General features: G+C 40.5%; 2 protein-coding genes across 5 annotated transcripts in view; one reads left to right on the forward strand and one right to left on the reverse strand.

Annotated features, from left to right (window-relative positions):
• LOC101445455 (zinc finger protein 677-like) overlaps window positions 1–19,450 on the reverse strand; it is a 61,723-nt gene that overhangs the window by 16,187 nt on the left and 26,086 nt on the right. The gene's annotated exons all lie outside the window — the stretch shown is intronic.
• On the forward strand, window positions 4,542–6,674 carry LOC101442331 (selenoprotein F-like). The gene is given in 2 exon segments (XM_012525849.3): window positions 4,542–4,875; window positions 4,878–6,674. Coding segments are annotated over 2 exon segments (561 nt in total). The 5' UTR covers window positions 4,542–4,556; the 3' UTR covers window positions 5,120–6,674.

The raw sequence follows: 19,450 nt of genomic DNA on the forward strand, positions 1-19,450 counted from the left end.
ACATTCTATGAAACTTTTAGGGGTTTTTAATCTCAGAGACAAAAAGAAAATAAATTTGTGGTTCCAAATACGAAAGGAAAACTGCAACTTTGACAAGTACTTAAGGAAGTGGATGTGACTGACGCAACTGAGCTCCTGTTACCAGATTTCGTTTAGGTTCCTTGGCTATGCTGGAGAAATGAATTTCAAGAGCCCGCTCGGGTTAGTCCAATAATTTACTCAGGTAGGGAGGGAAGAGAAATGGGAGAAAGTAACAGAGTAGGAGTCCCAGGTAGAGAGGAAGGGGCTGAGAAGTGATAAAGAGGGTTAATTTACAGGCTACAATTCCCCATTATAGGCTATAAATGCCCAGGTTTTACTTGCATGGTGATCCAAGTGGGGGAGAAGCAGATGGAGCCCGGATCCAGAGTCAAGAGAGCAGGAGAGAGAACTCAGCCCCGGTGCCGCTTTTTAAAATGCTAATTATTCCACTCCTTTGCTAATGGCAGGGGAGGAGTTCCTGCTGTTCACCACTCTGACTGCTTATTTCCGTCATCAATCTCCCAGGAGGGCCCAATGATAAGGTCCTTGGGGGAATATTTGCAGCTACTCCTGGTTCTGGAGGAAGTCTTCTTCTGAGTGGCAGAATCTTGGGGGAGGGTCTTCCAGCAGCCATCTTGGAGTTGCTGATGTCCATGTGGACTCTCTGCCAGGTTCCAGAACCATCTATTCCCTATCTTACTAGCCTGCTTCATGACCACCACCTGGGAGGTCTCTGGTTCTGTTCCCAGTGCCTTCTAGAAGGAGAAGACCAGCACACAACAAATGGACATAGCAAATATAAACAATGAGGGGTGGGGAGAAATAATTGAAATCTTTTTTTCCCAAAAGTATTTAAGAAATACCTAAATGAATGACAATTATAGTAAATCCCACTTCCTCACAACAACCCTATGAGATGGGTAAAGGACCATTATCACCCCCATTTTATGGGTGAGAAAACTGAGGTATAGTGCAGTTGAGGAATTTCTCCCAGGTCTTTGAACTTGGGCAAATTGATCCTGATGTACTCTTGAAGAAAATGAAAGCATTAGGAATAATATAAAAATTATATAAAATTTTATTTAGTGTGGAATTTAGGATTAGTTTGCTATTTAAGAATGTAGGATGGATGTACCTGAAAGTAACTTGTTTCTCTCCCTGTTGCTAGGATAGAAAGTAATGAATTATATATAAATTAGAAGGTAATGAGATGAAATCTCTTGGTGCCAAATTCCACTTTTGGTGGTCAGGAATATCCTGTCGAAGCAATGAAGTATGAAAATCAGCTTCAACCAGCTTGCCAAACCTGTGCAGAAGAAGCCCCTTGCTGTTCTCACTTCAACTTGCTTAATATAGTAAAATTACCACCCAGGGTGGCATTATCTGCCCTTTTTTTTGATAATGCAATATAGTGCAAGTGTGATTTTCTGAACAAACTAATCATACAATTATATAGCTAGGTATGTTTATACATATGCATAAAAGCTAATTCATAAAGCAAATGCTAAGTAGTAACTAAAGTATTTAAGGAAGAGTAAACAACAGCATGGGGAATCAGGTCTGAGTAGCTTAGACTGACCTTGGCTCCTGCCTGCAGACGTAATAAATATAAGTCCTGCCTAACTCTCATGTTAAAGTATTTTTCCCCCCTTTATATCTCTGGTTAGCCCCAAAGGCCCAGCTTTGGGGCCTAACACTATATCTGAGCTCATGTGCAGTAGGTGGCAGGTGCAATAAAACAAAACAGTAGGAGCTTCTGGTATTGAGAAACTTTTGTTTTGTTTTTATTAAGGGGGTTTATTGGGGGCAAATGCTTACGCTTTTGAGGCCATGAAATGTCCAAATCAAAGCACTATCAGAGGGGAAGTGGACTTGGCCCAATGGCTAGGGCATCTGCCTACCATGGGAGGTCTGTGGTTCATACCCCGGGCCTCCTTGACCCGTATGGAGCTGGCCCATGTGCAGTGCTGATGCATGCAAGGAGTGCCATGCCATGTGGGGGTGTCCCCTGCATAGGGGAGCCCCACGCGCAAGGAGTGTGCCCCATAAGGAGAGCTGCCCAGCGCAAAATAAAGTGCAGCCTGCCAAGAATGGTGCCGCACACACAGAGAGCTGACACAGCAAGATGATGCAACGAAAAGAAACACAGATTCCTGGTGCTGCTGATAAGGATAGAAGCGGTCACAGAAGAACACACAGTGAATGGACACAGAGAACAGACAACTGGGTGGAGGAAGGAGAGAGAAATGAAAAATAAATCTTTAAAAAAAACCACTTTCAGAGATGCTTTCTCATCAGAGTCAGCTATGGGTCATCATCCTGCCATGTGATGATAGGCATATGGTAGGGCTATCTCCATAGCCTTGAGCTTCTCCTTCAGCAGAGCCCTTGGGGGCCTCTTTCCCTGCCCCATGCTCTGCTGTTTGCAAACTCCTGGACCTCTTTCAGTCTCTTAGAAGCTGTAGGTGAACCTGGTGTCCTTTTTCTCACATGCCTGGGTCAAAATGGCAGAGCTCCCTTTCTCTGGGTGTCTCAATTTATATAAGACCCAGCAAGAGGCAGAAACCCAATCTGTGTCATGCCTCACTGATGTAGGCCAATTAAAAGGCCCCACACCCACAGGAATGGATTGGTTCAATAACATGATCTTTTTGTTTTGGGGATACATAAAAGAATTTTGAGCTGTGACAAAGATATATTGGAGTCCTGTGTATTGTTTATGTATTATTTTTGTGAATTTCTATAAGTTACAAATTATTTCCAATTAAGTAAAAATAGGGAGGCGGATGTGGCTCAAGCAACTGAGCTCCCATCTACCATATAGGAGGTCCAGTGTTTAATGCCCAGGGCCTCCTGGTGAAAGCAGGTTGGCCCATACAGTGGGCTGGCCCATGTGAAGTGCTGACCTGCATGGAGTACACGCAGGAGTGCTGCCCTGTGCAGGAGTGCTAACACATGCAGAGAGCTGGCACAGCAAAGTGACACAACAAAAAGAGACACAGAGAAGAACTAATAAGAGACACAACAGACCATGGAGCTGAGGTGGTGCAAGGAATGATTGCCTCTCTCCCACTCCAGAAGGTCCCAGTATTGGTTCCTGGAGCCACCTAATGAGAATACAAGCAGACACAAAAGAACACACAGCAAATGGATACAGCAGACAATGGCGGGGGGGAGGGGATAAATAAGCAAGTAAGTAAGTAAATAAATAAATCTTTACCCCCCCAAAGCAAAAATGAATCTCCTGAAATGAACACTGGAACCAATGGATCATTGTTCTCTTTGATTGGAATCTTCTTTTTCCCATGGTTTTCCACATGCTTTGGGATCGTCTCCTACTGCCCACTAAAGGACACTTAGAGGAAAGGTCAACTGAAAATATGTGCAAAGATGAAGGGAGTTCAGAATTTCCTTACAAGGCATTATTTGTACCACACTGTATATTCACTGCCATGAAAGCAGAAAATAGTTGAGTTAATCCTCACAAAGCAAATTAAGACAATACTGTCCTGGGTTACATTTGTGGATTATCAGATTTCCATCTGTTATCCATCACTCTTAAGCTTTTGCTCAGCAAATACTCAAAACCTAATTAGGTTTTTTGTTTGTTTGTTTGTTTGTTTGTTTTAAAGACTAAAAGCCAGTAAATGTAGAAGTGGAAGGGAAAGAGGAAAATATTCAGTATAGATTATTTGAATTTTCTTCTTCCCAGATATCTATAACATCCCACATGTCACTGTTTTTGATGCAGACTTGCAACATTTCCTCTCCAGTTCTTTGGACTCACCCAGGACAACAAACAAGGAGATTATGATGGACAATGACCACCTGAAGGAACAGAGTTTGCAACTGCAAGCAAGATAGTCCCACTCATCTGCCCCATGGGATCTAAGCTCCCTCTCAGATAGAGGTGGAGTGAACATCACCATCCCAGAATCCTCAGGATTGGGGAATGAATGATGGATTACAGTAGACTTACTGTTAATCTACTATAGACTTTTTTTTTAATGATTCTAGCAATGGAGGAACTTTTATCATTGATGTGGAGGCAGTGGCCACCGGAGGTTCTGAGGGGAGGGACAGGGAAAAACAGGTGTAATTTGGGGGCATTTTCAAGACAAGAGAATTGTCCTGAATGACATTGCAATGACAGATGCAGGCCATTATACATCTTATAATAACTTACAAAAATATGCAGAGAGAATGTGAACTCTAATATAAAGTGTAATCCACACTTAGTGGCAATGCTCCAAAATGTGTTCATCAATTATAATAAATATGCCATACTAATGAAGAATGTTGTTAGTATGGGAAAATGTGGAAAAGCTAGGAAGCAGGGCATGTGGGAAACTCCTATGTATTTTATGTAACTTTTATGTAATATGAGCATCTTTTTAAAAAAATTAAAAAGTGTATATATATATATAGAGAGAGAGAGAGACAGAGAGAGAGAGAGAGAGATACTGATCCCTGGAAGAAGCAAACCTAATGACCTCTAAACCAGAAGCCAATAAATTCTTATTGTTGAGAAACCTATGAAAATGGTGGCGATGGTGGCTGGTCTAAGCGGCTGGCTTGGGCCAGACATTGGGCTGAGGTTATTTTTGGTGACTGTGCTTCAAGCGGTATCTTCACTTGGGACAGAGTTTTCATCGGAAGCATGCAGAGAGTTAGGCTTCTCCAGCAACTTGCTCTGCAGCTCTTGTGATCTTCTTGGACAGTTCAACCTGCTTCAGCTGGATCCTGACTGCAGAGGATGCTGTCAGGAAGAAGCACAATTTGAAACCAAAAAGCTGTATGCAGGAGCTATTCTTGAAGTCTGTGGATGAAAACTGGGGAGGTTCCCTCAAGTCCAAGCTTTGTCAGGAGTGATAAACCCAAACTATTCAGAGGCCTACAAATCAAGTATGTTCATGGTTCAGACCCTGTACTAAAGCTTTTGGATGACAATGGGAACATTGCTGAAGAACTGAGCATCCTCAAATGGAATACAGACAGTGTAGAAGAATTCCTGCATGAAAAGTTGGAACACATAAAAATCTTGCTTAAATTTTCTCCTATCCTTTTGTTATATCAAATGAAATGTCACTGCATCTAGAAAAGAATTTAGATCTTGCTTTACTGATCAGCCTTTTACTGTGAGGCATTGAACATCTAATTAGAAACTGAAATTGCAATACAGCCCATGATATCTAATGAGTTGGCAAGCTTAACAAATCCCATTTTAAAAAAATTTCCACCCTCCTTTAATTGTTTATGCCACTAACAAAATCCTTCATAGCAGACTTGTGGTTAATTATGCAAATGATAGTTTGTGATAATTGGTCCAGTTTTACAAACAATGAATTTTTAAATTAGAGAGGTTAATAAGGGGGAGATGATTACTATGCCTCATGTGCCATGTGCTTTTTGAAAGTAATAACAGGAAACTACAAAGCAAATAAGATATACTGTCTCAACAGATTGACTGCTCCTCAGTCTTTCATATTTTTGTATTATCCAGTTTTCCTTTTAATAGAAATGTCGTTTATAGTTTATAATGAATGTATGGCATAAAAACTTAGTAGCTTCATTATTGTGAAGCAGTCATGGTCTACAATGAGAATGAAACATTTACAAAGATTCACACTAATGAAGACTACACAGAAAACCTTTCTAAGGATCTGTATGGATCTGATATTTAGCAAATTTTTGTGTTTTCCACTCTTGCAGAAAAATGAATTTATAAGACCAAAATATAAATAAAAATTTTCAAAAGTCAAAAAAAATCTCATTGTTAAGCCAACACATTTATTTATTTTTGAGGTACTGAGAGCAGGCATTGAAACCAGGATCCTCTATGTAGGAAGCTGGTGCTCAACCACTGAGCGACTCTGGCTCCCTTGAGGTGCCTTTGCATTTGTTTGCTTGATAGTTGTTGTTTTAAGAGGCACCAGGAACCAAACTCAGTATTTCCCATGTGGGAGATGGGTGCCCAACTGCTTGAGTCACATCCGTTTCCCAAAGTCAACCCATTGTATGGTATTTGTTTCAGAAGGAGGGAGACTAAACCCTCCATTGGCTCCATGGTTTTTGTCCTGCCCACACACAAATAGCAGGTCCAAACATTCATGGGAAAAACATGCCACCTAGATCCTCCCCCATGATCAGGGCCATGCAAAGCATCCTTGTCCTGGTGAGCACCTGTATCTGTCTTCCTACCCACTACTCCAGCTTTCAGGCTTACATGGGTTTTTTGATAATCCTGATTACCGTGTGCACACACCTCTGCATTAATTGCTGCATGTTTCCCAACAGTCAGCCCCTTTGCTCTTGTGAGCCAAGACCCCAAAATATCCAGGCTCTGTTTTGCCTGGATGAGGGATTAAAAATCCTGCTATTATCAGAAATCTACAAATAGTCTATTTTTGCACAAAGTTCATTTATTCACTTATGCTCCACAGAGTCTTAAGAACAGCCATGAAACAGTCACATTACAAGAGGATGCTCAACAGGCAGATGGGGCTACTGTTCCAATGATTAAAAGAAAAAAGTAATAGTAATCCTATGTGGGATATCATGAGTGATCAAATTACTTATATAGTTGAAGTTTCATTAATGTTTGTAATGAAGTAGTTCAGATTCTGTGCCATAATAAAAGAGTCTTTTCTCCATTTTTGATTGAGTTCTTTACCTTTTTACTGTTGAATTGTAGAACTTCATTATATATTCTGGATGTTAAAACCTTAATGGGGGGAAGTGGACTTGGCATAATGGATAGGGTGTCTGCTACCACATGGGAGGTCTGTGGTTCAAACCCTGGGCCTCCTTGACCTGTGTGGAGCTGGCCCATGTGCAGTGCTGATGCGCACAAGGAGTACCATGCCATGCAGGGGTGTCTGCCATGCAGGGGTGTCCCCCGCATAGGGGAGTCCCATGTGCAGGGAGTGCACCCTGTAAGGAGAGCCACCCAGCATAAAAGAAAGTGCAGCCTGACCAAGAGTGGCACCACACACAGGGAGAGCTGACACAACAAGATGATGCAACAAAAAGAAACGCAGATTCCCAGTGCTGCTGATAAGGATAGAAGCGGTCACAGAAGAATACACAGCGAATGGACACAGAGAGTAGACAATGGCAGGGAGGGGAGAGAAATAAATAAAAAAACAAACAAAAAAGCCTTAATGGACATCCTCCAGCAGGACCAACCTTAGTTCTAATACTACCACCAGAGGCAAAAGGGAGAATTTAGGTGGAGATTGGAGGAGTAATTGAATTTCCATATAAAAGGCAAAAAGTAAAGTTTAGCATTTGGAGTGGAATAGTATTTATTTGTTGTTAATAGCCTATGGTAGACCTGATATTACATTAACTTCCACTTTTATTTAAAAATAAATAAAAAATGAAAGAGCTGGTCCAGAAACAATCTGGAAATCTTAGGGCAGTCTTCGAGTGTCTAACTTTAAATTTGTGTTAAATTTTCTCTTATCTGCTTGTGGAGTTAGAGGGAAAATTCCATTTAATGGAGCAGCATGTGAAAGGATCATACAAGTAACTGAGGAAAAAAATGTTCCCATGTTAGAATGAAGTGGCCTTTGGTAAACCTGGAGATGTTGTGGACCAAAAGGGAGCTCTTACTCAATGTGCTCAGATTTAATCTGTAGACAGGAAGTTTTTGTGAAAAGAGAATGTTTATTTAGGAAAGTTTGGCCCTGAGAAGACAGGAGGATTCATTTTGCTCAAATCCATCTCCCCAAGTTATAAAGCTGAGGGGTACTCATGGATTAAACAAGGGAAGATGGGAGAGGGATATTAGGGCTTTAGGCACATTGGGAGTGGTGAGCAAGCATTGAAATTAACGACTCCAGTTGTTTATTATCACTGGCAATGTCTACGTTTAAATTAGGTGCTGTCAATTGGTTATTATCATTATGAAGAAGGGGTCTGTAGTCAGAAATTAAGCTCTTGTTTTCTCTCAGGTCCAGTATTTCCTATCCTGGTGTTTTGTTTGTTTTGTATTGTGTTTGTATATTACATCCTTAGGGTGATAGTAGTCTTTCAAAATAGGATTTATTGGAGGGAGATTTGTATAATTAAGGTTCTCACATAAAATATGGCCAGATTGAACTGGAGTGGGGCTAAGGATAGCACAGAACAAAATGCTAGATGATGTTTTAAAGACTTCAGACATATGTCAACCATTCAAAAAGATAGCCTACCTTGGATAAAACTGCAGGATTGGGGGATATGTAGAAGGTAATATGCCCATTCCAGAAGGGAGAAGGTGGGAGGAAAACAGGGCTCATAGGTCCCCAAAAAAGTCTGAAACCCAGCTGGGCAAACTCAACTAGATCTCAAGGGCTGAGAGTTATCTGTGGATCAATGGTTTGTCCTCCAGGCCTGAGGGAAAGGCAATTTCACCCCTTCCAAGCACCTGTACAGAGGCCACATTCTCTCCAAAACCTGGACTGTAGGCCCCACCTTCTCCAAGCATTGGGGTGGTGGTGAGGCACTCCACAAAAGAAACCAAGCTCCCCTTTGACATTTAGCTAGAGAACCCTCTCAGCTAAACATCCAAGTTCATCATGCTACAGTTCTACCTTCCATTCAATATCAGAACTCGGTTTCATCACGTTCTCTGCACTTTACAACAAGGGTCACCTTTCCCCCAGTTTCCAGTAACACAGTCATCATTTCCTTCTAAGTCCTTGTGGAAAGTACTTTAAATTCCATATTTCTACCAACAGTGTATTCTGATCATCTGCTTTTTTCTATCAAGTGCCTCACAATTCTCTGTCTTCTCCATTACCCAATTCCAAAGCCATTTCCACATTTTAGGTGTCTGTCATAGTCGCAGTCTGATTTTCCTCACAAGAGGAACATACGTTTTGTGGGGGATGCATTTTGACCCTCACCACCACCATTATTCCTGATAATTTCCAACTGAAAACAACCCATAGGCTCATTAACAGTGGAAGGACTAATAGCTTGGGATTTACACAACACTTTTACACATCTGTGCTAATGTGTGGGCCATAATAAAATGCAAAAACAAATCCACAAACAACCTAAGGAAAGAAAAAAGGCAAATATAAAAGAAAGAAAAAAGGCAAATACAAATACAAAGTAATGTTCTTTATTCCATTGATATAAAATTAAACTCAGGTGAAAATGATCTAGGCTGTTAGATGTCAGAAAAAACTAACTGTGGACAGGGACATGGATAAACCAAGAATCTCCTACATAGTTGATGGGTGTGAAAATTCATACAAACATTATGGAAAATCATTTAGCAATATCTCCTACATCTCAGCTGATGTGAGCCTATGACTCACAGGTTCCATGACTACAAAATTCATGACTACAAAAATTCACATGCATCACCGAAACGTGTAGAATATATATACTAGCACTATTCATAATGGCTCCAAACTCAAAAATACTCATAGATGCATCAACAGAGGAATGATTAAATTGGAGTTTTGGGGGATATTTACACAATGGATATTGATCATCAGCAAGATGATAAATTCATGAGCTTACAGAATTTAAAGTGAAAAATACATAAGAATACATACTGTGTGACTCTTAGCAACAGTGAGTGAGGGGAGACACCAGGGGAAATCTGGGGGCTGATGATATTCTGTTCTTAGATCTAGGATCTGCACACAGAGGGGTGTCCAGTTTGTGAAATTTCATTAATGTGGGCACTCATGACCTGCACATGTACTTTCAAAATTGAAATAGTGCTTATTGGCAATTAAAACATAAGATATAAGAAGGAAACCTGTTTAGTATAGCAAGCAGTTATATTCTCAGAGTACATGTTAAAGGTTTAAAATAACTTTACATCTTCTGACTATTAAAAAGTATATTGTAATTTCTACACTAAAAATACAGTGAACATTAATAGTACAATTATAAAAATGTACTATCATCATTGAAACAAATGTTCCACACCAATGCAGGTGTTAACAATAGGCTGGTATATGGGAATTATGTATTTTATGCATGATTACTCTGTAAACCCACAACTTCTCTAATAACAGGAAAAAAACTCACAAGAAAGCTGCAGTAATGGAAAAAGTGTGCTTAGTACTGGCATAAGGAAGATATATAGATCAATGGAATAAAATGAGAGTTGAAAAATAAATCCATATACCCATGGTCAATTCATTTTGACAAGGTGCCAGGACCATTCAATGGGGGAAAGAATAGTTTCTTCAAGTGTTATTGGGACATCTGAAACCCACATACAAAAGAATGAAGTTGGACACTACCTTCATACCATATACAAAATTTAACTCAAAGTGGAAAAAGGATCTAAATATGAGAACAAAAGCTATAAAATTATCAGTTGGGCTCCCGTCTACCATATGGGAGGTCCTGGGTTTGGGACCTGGGACCTTCTTGTGAAGGCAGGCTCACTCGCATGCTGCAGAGAGCTGCTGGCCTGCAAGTGCCGCAGAGAGCCAACTCAGCAAGGTGACACAACAAAAAGGGAGACAAGCAAACAAACAAACACAGAAAAGCACACAGCAAATGGACACAGAGAGCGGACAAGCAAACCTCAAGGGGGGTAATAAATAAAAAATAAAGACACAGAAGAAAGCACAGTAAATGGACACAGAGAGCGGATAGCAAGCAAAAAGCCATGGAGGGGGAGAGATTTTAAAAAATGAGGTATTACTTCAACCATATAAAGATGGATGTTGTTAAAAACAAAACAAACAGGGAAGCGGACTTGGCCCAATGGATAGGGCATCCATCTACTGCATGGGAGGTTTGCGGTTCAAACCCTGGGCCTCCTTGACCCGTGTGGAGCTGGTCCACATGCAGTGCTGATGCACGCAAGGAGTGCCGTGCCACACAGGGGTGCCCCCCCGCATAGGGGAGCCCCATGCGCAAGGAGTGCGCCCCGTAAGGAGAGCTGCCCAGCATGAAAGAAAGTGCAGCCTGCCCAGGAATGGCACCGCACACATGGAGAACTGACGCAGCAAGATGACACAACAAAAAGAGACAGATTCCGCTGACAATGACAGAAGTGGACAAAGAAGAACTTGCAGCAAATGGACACAGAGAACAGACAACTGGGGGGGAAGGGGAGAGAAATAATAAAAAATAAAATCTTTTAAAAAATGACAAAAAACAACAACAAACAGAAAACAAGTTAGGAGAAGAAACAGAGAAATTGGAACTGCAGAACATTGTTGGTAGGAATGAAAAATGTTGCGGCCACTGTGGAAATATGGTAGTGTCTAACAAAATTATAGACGGAATTATGTGAACTAGCAATTCCTCTTCTAGATATACTATTTGGACATACTCAACATGGGTAAACCTTGAAAACATGATGCAAAAGAGAAGCCAGTCACAAAAAACTTTGTCATAAGGTTCCATTCAAAAGAAATATACTGAATAGGAAAATCTATGCAGTCAGAAACTAGATTAGTGGTTGCGTAGGGATGGAATGAATGGAGGGACATGAGCTTCACAGCTGAAGGGTTAAGGGCACTTTATGAGGTGATGTAAATATCTATGAATATACTAAAAACCACTGAAGGGTACATTTATTTTTAGAAGGTATCAGGAATTGAACCTAGGACCTTATATATGATATGGGAAGCAAGCACTGACCACTACATTTTAAGTGAGTGAATTCTTTTTTTTTTTTAAGATTAAAATTTTTTTAAAATTATTTATTTATTTCTCTCTCCTTCCCCGCCCCTCCCCAGTTGTTTGTTCTCTGTGTCCATTTGCTGCATGTTCTTCTTCATTTGCTTCTGTTGTCAGCGGCATGGGAATCTGTGTTTCTTTTTGTTGTGTAATTTTGCTGCATCAACTCTCTGTGGCGGTGGCACCATTCTTGGGCAGGCTGCACTTTCTTTCGTGCTGGGTGGCTCTCCTTACGGGGTACACTCCTTGCATGTGGGGCTTCCCTACGTGGGGGACACCCCTGCGTGGCATGGCACTCCTTGTGTGCATCAGCACTGCATGTGGGCCAGCTCCACACGGGTCAAGGAGGCCTGGGGTTTGAACCACGGACCTCCCATGTGGTAGACAGACACCCTATCCACTGGGCCAAGTCCGCTTCCCAAGGACTTACTTTCCCACACCGGCAGTCGAACCTGGGTCGCCTGGGTGAAAACCAGGAATCCTAACTGCTAGACCATGTGGGAAACTAAATTCTATAGTTTGTAAATTATACATCAATAGAGTTAAGAAAAAAATTGACATAAGGTTTTGTGCTTAGTCGTCCTTAGAACCACCACTAACCTAGCATGAAGTATGTGGTTAAAGTCCAGATGCTTTAGTATGACACCTGTCATTTCTGAAACCAACACAACTTAATCTCAGTTAAAAGCAAAGCTAAGGATCTCAAGTGACTCACAAGGGAAAAGGCAAAGGTACCCAAGGGCACCTCCTGACTTCTGGAAGGAAGTTATCCTCACCCAGGGAGACCAGGTTCCTGTAGTTCTCCATCATCACATCCCTGTACAAAGCCCCTGCTCAGGGTCCAGGCATTCCCATTCCTCCTGAGAGAATTCTATGGCCACATACCAGAATGTCAATAGACCCTGAAATGAAAAACACATTTCACTAAGCGACCATGGGGAGAGTGCTTACCCTCCCATAAAATGAGAGAGACTACTTAAGGGTCAACTCAACTGATGTGACTGTTTTGACAGATCCATGTAAGATAATTTTTAACTAGATACATAGCCCTAATTTTGTTTCATCATGCTTTTCCATCAAAGGATGTGAAACACACAGTAAAACACTACACATTTCAAATTTTTAAAACCAATTTTATTGAAAGATATTAATAAAATATATATACCATCCAAAGTTAACAATCAACAGTATTTGCTATAATGACAGAATAGTGCATTCACCACTTCAGTGAATGTTAGGGTGTTTTCATCACTCCAATAAAATAAATAACAGACCAAAAAAATCTGCCCTTTAATAATCACCACAGGGAAGTGGATGTGGCTCAAGTGGGGCTCCCATCTACCATATTGGAGGTCCAAAGCTCGATTCCCAGGGCCTCCTGGTAAAGGTGAGCTGGCCTGCACGACGAGCTGGCCCAAATGGAGAACTGGTATATGCAGAGTGCTGACATTCACAGAGAGCTGGTGCAGCAAGGTAATGCAACAAAAAGAGACAGTGGAGAAATAATAAGAGACACAGCAGACCAGGGAGCTGAGATGGCGCAAGAGCCTGAACACCTCTCTCCCACTCTAGAAGGTCCCAGAATTGGTTCCTGGTGTTGCCTAAAGACAAGCAGACAGAGAAGAATGCACAGTGAATGGACCCAGAGAGCACATGGAGGGCGATGGGTGGAGGTAAGAGAAATAAATTAATCAATCTATGAAATCATAATCATAATCATAGTCTCTCTAGCCTTCCCCTGACAGATATAGCTGCCTTTCTGTTTCAATCTCTATAATTTATATGTATTTATATTATATGTAGATGGAATCAAACAATATGAGGTACCTTTTGTCAAGTTTCTTCCACTTAGCACATTTTCTTTATTTTTTTTTTTTACTATTGATGGAAGATTATTAATGTATTAATAAACATTACAGTTCATAGTTTGTTTGCAGTTTTGCTTAATATTAAAACCTTGTAACATTAACATACTTTTTTCTGTTTTAAAGAAAAAGTGTTACATATGCAATCATGTCCATATTCACATATCACATGATGTTTCGATATGCTATACTTTTCCATATTACATTTTTTTAGCTCTCCTAGCAAAATACAGGACCTTAGACTTTATCTTTCAACCAATATCATCATCATGCTTTTCCATGAAAGGATTTGAAATACACAGTAAATCACGATGGATTTTACATTTTTGTGGTTGATAAAGGAAACGTGCAAGTGAAAAATGTTCAACACAGGATCCTCTATGTGAGACTGCCAGATATGATGTACACACCACAGGGTAGTTTCTAAAAGAGCTAGAGGGAAGCAGATTTGGCTCAATGGACAGAGCATCTACCTACCACATGGGAGGTCCAGTGTTCAAACCCAGGGCCTCCTGACCCATGTGATGAGCTGGCCCATGCACACTGTTGATGTATGCAAGGAGTGCCATGCCAAGCAGGGGTGTCCCCCACATAGAGGAGCCCCATGTGCAAGGAATTTGCCCTGTTAAGGAGAGCCTTCCAGCACAAAAAAAGTGCAGCTTGCCCAGGAGTGGCACCACACACATGGAGAGCTGATGCAGCAAGATGACACAACAAAAAGAGACACAGATTCCCAGTGCCACTGATAAGAATACAAGTGGGCACGGAAGAACACTTAGCGAATGGACACAGAGAGCAGAGAACTGGTGGGGGCCGGGAAGGGGAGAGAAATAAATTTTAAAATCTTTAAAAAAAAAAATTAAAGAGCTAGAGCAGGAGTGATGTCCTCAGAGATGACCAAGTCCACAGGGGTTAAGGAAAGTAAGAAACTACAAATTGTTGAGGGGACTGCCAAGAGCAAAGACTAATAGTTTTTCAACACTTATGTGCTCGGCATTACTCTAAATGCTTTATTTGAGTAACTCCTATCATGACACAAAAGTTTATTAAAGGATGATCAAATTCTACCTTACAGATGAAAAAACTGAAGTCAAAAGCATATAAAGAATTGTCTTGTCCCATATAATGAGAGTGAAGGTATACCCACATCCTGGGGAGGACTGATGCCATCAAATAGAGGGAACTGTATCTCTCAAGAGAAATGATGGCTCCCAGGGCATTAGGGCAGTTGAGCATGTCAAGCCCTCAACACTGTTGCAAGTATCTCTGAACATGGCTCTTCAAGAAATGAAGATTGACTGTCACTGTGGGCCCTAAGAGGAGGGGGTAATAGGTATTGAACAGATGGAACCAATGTAACTGTGTGGGCAATAGAAGTGTTTCACAAGAGTATGCAAGGATGGATATAAGACATGTAAAATTACACCAAAAATATATAGGGGCTGATAGGCTAAAACGTAAATCATAATGTAAAACATAAGATAACTAAAAATTTAGAAAATTGTAGTCTAAAATATAAACCACAACGTAAACACAAATGTTACCTTGTTTGAAAGCTGTTGTCACAATATGTGTACATCAGTTTCAGTAAATATGGTGTGAATATGTTAAAAGATTATTGCTGTGGAAGGGAAAAGGTTTTATGTTGGATATGTGGGAGTACTGTATATTGTATATATGAATTACTGTGATCTAAGACTCTTGTGAAGATAAGCTTAATAATTAAAAAAAGAAAAGAAAAAGATAGGATGTAGAATTTTTCCAAATTAATATGTATTCTATATCTAACCTTTAAACTCATCGCTATATTCCATTTTACTATTAAGGGAACATGGCACTATATTGGGCTTCACTTTTCAGGAAGTTTTGGATCACAGAGAGGTTCGACAATGGCAGGGGAGGAATACTGGTGTGGGATGTTATTCACAGGGGACACATGGTTGGCAGAGAGTTCTACAGGGCATATATCCAGGGTACATAAAAATGTTTGGATATTTTCATAGTGGAAACAATTAAAAACAACAACTGAGGGAGTGCTAAGTTCCTAGCCAGGGGAGCTCTATCACAGTCCCTAAAGGAACAGCAACAATTCCCCAAGTGCAATGCCAAAGACCAAAAAAAGAATGAAGGTCCAACAATGAGCCCCTGATACTAACGACTATGCTTGTGAGCATGTGCAACTGAAATAAGAACAAGGCGTAGAGCAACAATGTGCCTAAGAGTTACCTCCCGAGAGCCTCCATGTTGCTCAAATGTGGCCGGTCTCGAAGCCAAACTCAGCATGTATATTCGTTGCCTTACCCCCAGAGTGGGACATGAATCCCGGGGATGAGCCTCCCTGGTGCTGAGGGATTACTACCAAGTACCAGTTGATGATGTAACTAGAAAATGACCTTGAATAAAAGGGTCAACTCGGACCAGCAGAATATCTCTGTCTACATATAATAACAGGAGTTAAAAATGCTTTTTGACCTAAATCAAAGGGGAAATGGAAAGGACAAATGAGTTTATATGGCTATGAGTCTCTAAAAAAGAGCCGGGAGGTTTTCAGAGGGGTTGCCTCTTTATGCACACGTGAACAGAGTCCCAGAGACAAATAAAGTAGATACAACCCCAGGTATTGGTTCTTCTGAGGGCTACAGAGACCCATAATTCTATGGTCATGGCAGATGGAGTTCAGTGCCATGTCAGTTGGCCCTTCTTTTGAGTTAGTGTTTCTGTGTGATGGAGCTGGACTCAGATGTGATCTCTTTTCACAAGCCTTTCCTGTTACTTTACCAGAATTGTAGTTGGTGCTGGGGTTTAATATATACCCAGTAGATCTGAATCTCTGGACTGACCATATGATAGCCAGGCCCTGAGCCTCAACAGACTTCAGCTCCTACACTCTGGTTTATTGGACTTACCCCACTCAGCTAACATGGAGTTGAAGAAGGTCAACCACCACACCATGGAGCCAAGAGTGCCTACAACTGAAAGCAGGAGGATTGCATCCAGCATCCATGTGGAATCTAAGCCCCCTATTGACATAGGTGTGGAGTGGGCACAATGAATCCAAGGGCCACAGGATGGAGGAATAGAATATGGATTAGAGTGGACTTACTGCTATTCTATTCATGAACTATTGTGATTAGTAATCGAAGAAAATGTGGCATTGGTGTGGAGAAAGTGGCCATGGTGGCTGCTGGGTGTGGGGAATGGGAGGAAGAGATGAGATGTGGAGGCATTTTCAGGACTTGGAGTTGTCCTGGGTGGTGCTGCAGGGACAATTACCGGACATTGTAGGTCCTCTCATGGCCCACTGGATGGAACGTGGGAGAGTGTGGGCTGTGATGTGGAGCATTGACCATGAGGTGCAGTGATGCTCAGAGATATATTCTCCAAATGCAATGAATGTCTCATGATGATGGAGGAGAATGTTGCTATGGGGGGAATAGTGTGGTGAGGGGGAGGGGGGTATATGAGGACCTCATATTTTTTTAATGTAATATTAAAAAAATGAATAAAGACAAAAAAAGAAAGAAATTGTCTCACAATGGAAGAAATTTTATGATTGATGTGGAGACAATGGCCACTGGAGTTGCTGAAGACAAGGAGAGGGAAAAAGAGGTGTAGTATGGGGGCATTTTTGGGATGGAATTGTCCTGAATGACACTGCAAAGACAGATACAGGCCATTATATATCCTGCCATAACCTACAGAATGGAGTGCGAGAGAGTGTACACTACAATGTAAACTATAATCCATGCTGTGTAGCAATGCTCCAAAATGTGCTTATGAAGGTACCACACTAATGAAAGAAGTTCTTAATGTGGGGAAAGTGGGAGGTGTGGGGAGTGGGGCATATGTGATCCCTTATTTTTTTATGTAACATTTCATATAATCTAAGTATCTTTTAAAAATAAATAAAAAACATATTAAAAAATTGCCTCAGATGAAACAGCTAATAAAAGGCAGAGCCAGCACCTGAAACCAGGAAGCTGGGCTTCAGAATTGAACAAGTAGGGAACACATCCAGCAAAAGTAAACTGGCAGAGGGTTTCTTAACTTAGCACACTGGAAACAAGTTCAAGGCAAACAACATGGAACTCAGTAAAAGTTCACTATACATGTGCACACACACATGTAAACACATGAGTTACTATTAGTAGTAGTATTAACTCACCAATGTGATAACATACAAAACCTTCAAGGCCATGGAAAACATATGACATATTTTCAAATGGTAATGTGAAGACTAAACTTATTTATGAAATGAAACTAGAAATTTTGTATACAACATGGGCTCCTGGGCATGCACAGACATACATACATGCACATTTAATTGCAATAAAAATAGTAGTCATGAGAGATTATTCCTTTATATGCATATCCATTTCAGCATGTTTTGTAAAATGAACGTGCACAAATTGTACTTAATTGGAACTAGGTTCTGGATAACCTAGTAAAAAAGAACAAGAGTGGACCCCGAACTTGGACACATGCTTTCTGATGGCAAAGACAAAATTGTCTGCCTCAATGCCTTGGCTGAATTACAGCCATTTTCACCTAATGCACCAGCTGCATGAGAGTCCCTGGGGTGGGAAAGGAATAGACAGGTGAAAGCCCAGCATAATATCTGTAACACTATTATGTGAGTATGAAAGTGCTTTAAAGGGAAAGTCTAAGTCATGTACATTACTAAAAGGAAAGCTATAAAATGTAAGATGGCATTGTATAGCATAGTAACACCACAGGTGAAATATGAACATGGGTAATATTGCATATATAATACTGTTTTTCATTTAAAATGAAGAAATGTATGTTAATACTAGCAGATATTAATATCATACAAAAAATAACATTATGTAAAGTGAAAGAAACCAGACACAAAATACTACATATTATATGATTCCAATTCTATAAAATGTTAATATAAATCAATTTATAAAGATGAAATTAAATTAGTAGTTATTTAGGGCTCGGGAAGGGCTGCTAATGGGTATGGAGTTTTTCTTTTTGAAGTAATGAAATTGTTCTAAAATTTTTTGTGTTGACGAATGCACAACATAATGATTGTATTAAAAGCCATTAATTAAGCACTATGGATAGATTGTATGGTATGTGAATATAGCTAATAAAACTGGTTAATAAATACATAATTGTGCAAAAAAAGTCAGAAATAGTAGCTATGTACAGCAGGGGAAGCATAGAGCTACTGAGAGGTGAAGAATTTTTTCTTTCTGTTTTGTTTATTACTATTGAAAGAATGAAAATGCCCTAATAATGATTAAAGTGATGAATGCACAACTACATGACTGTACCAAATATCACTGATGGTATACTTTGGATGAATTGTATTTATTTTAACAAATTCATTATAAAATCAGGCAAAGCAGGCATCTCAACACTTTACTTTTAGAGAACTTTCCAGTGTTCCTAACATTAACTCATCGTATTAGCAAAGTACAGTTTCATTAATTATGGTCTACAGAGAGCTGACAGTGCATCTGGATGTGCTATTCTAAAGAATCCCTGCTGTCCACCTTCAATGACACCTGGGACCCACCCCTGTACACAATCCATGCCTAGGTGGAAGCATCCCAGGATGATCCCGAGTGAGTAGGAATAAATTTCTTAGGAAGCTTCATAGTCAGAGAAGATTAGCAAGTCCAAGAAATGGCATTTAAGGAGAGACAAACTCATCAACCAAGAACATGATTTTTACTTGAGAAAGAGATATTCCTGACACTTCTTTCTCAGGTAAGCTCTCCAGGCTTCTTTCTCAGGCAAGGTCAGTCTTGAGAAGTCAACCCTGAGTGTTGAAAATATGCTGTTTAATGCTTAGATTCAACATGCCCCATTCCTGCACCAACGCATATTAGAAGACCTCAACATGGGGAAAAAGGTGGCCTTGTGCTGTCAACTAT

This window comes from Dasypus novemcinctus, chromosome 18 (assembly GCF_030445035.2).
Source record: "Dasypus novemcinctus isolate mDasNov1 chromosome 18, mDasNov1.1.hap2, whole genome shotgun sequence".
Classification (NCBI taxonomy): Eukaryota; Metazoa; Chordata; class Mammalia; order Cingulata; family Dasypodidae; genus Dasypus; species Dasypus novemcinctus.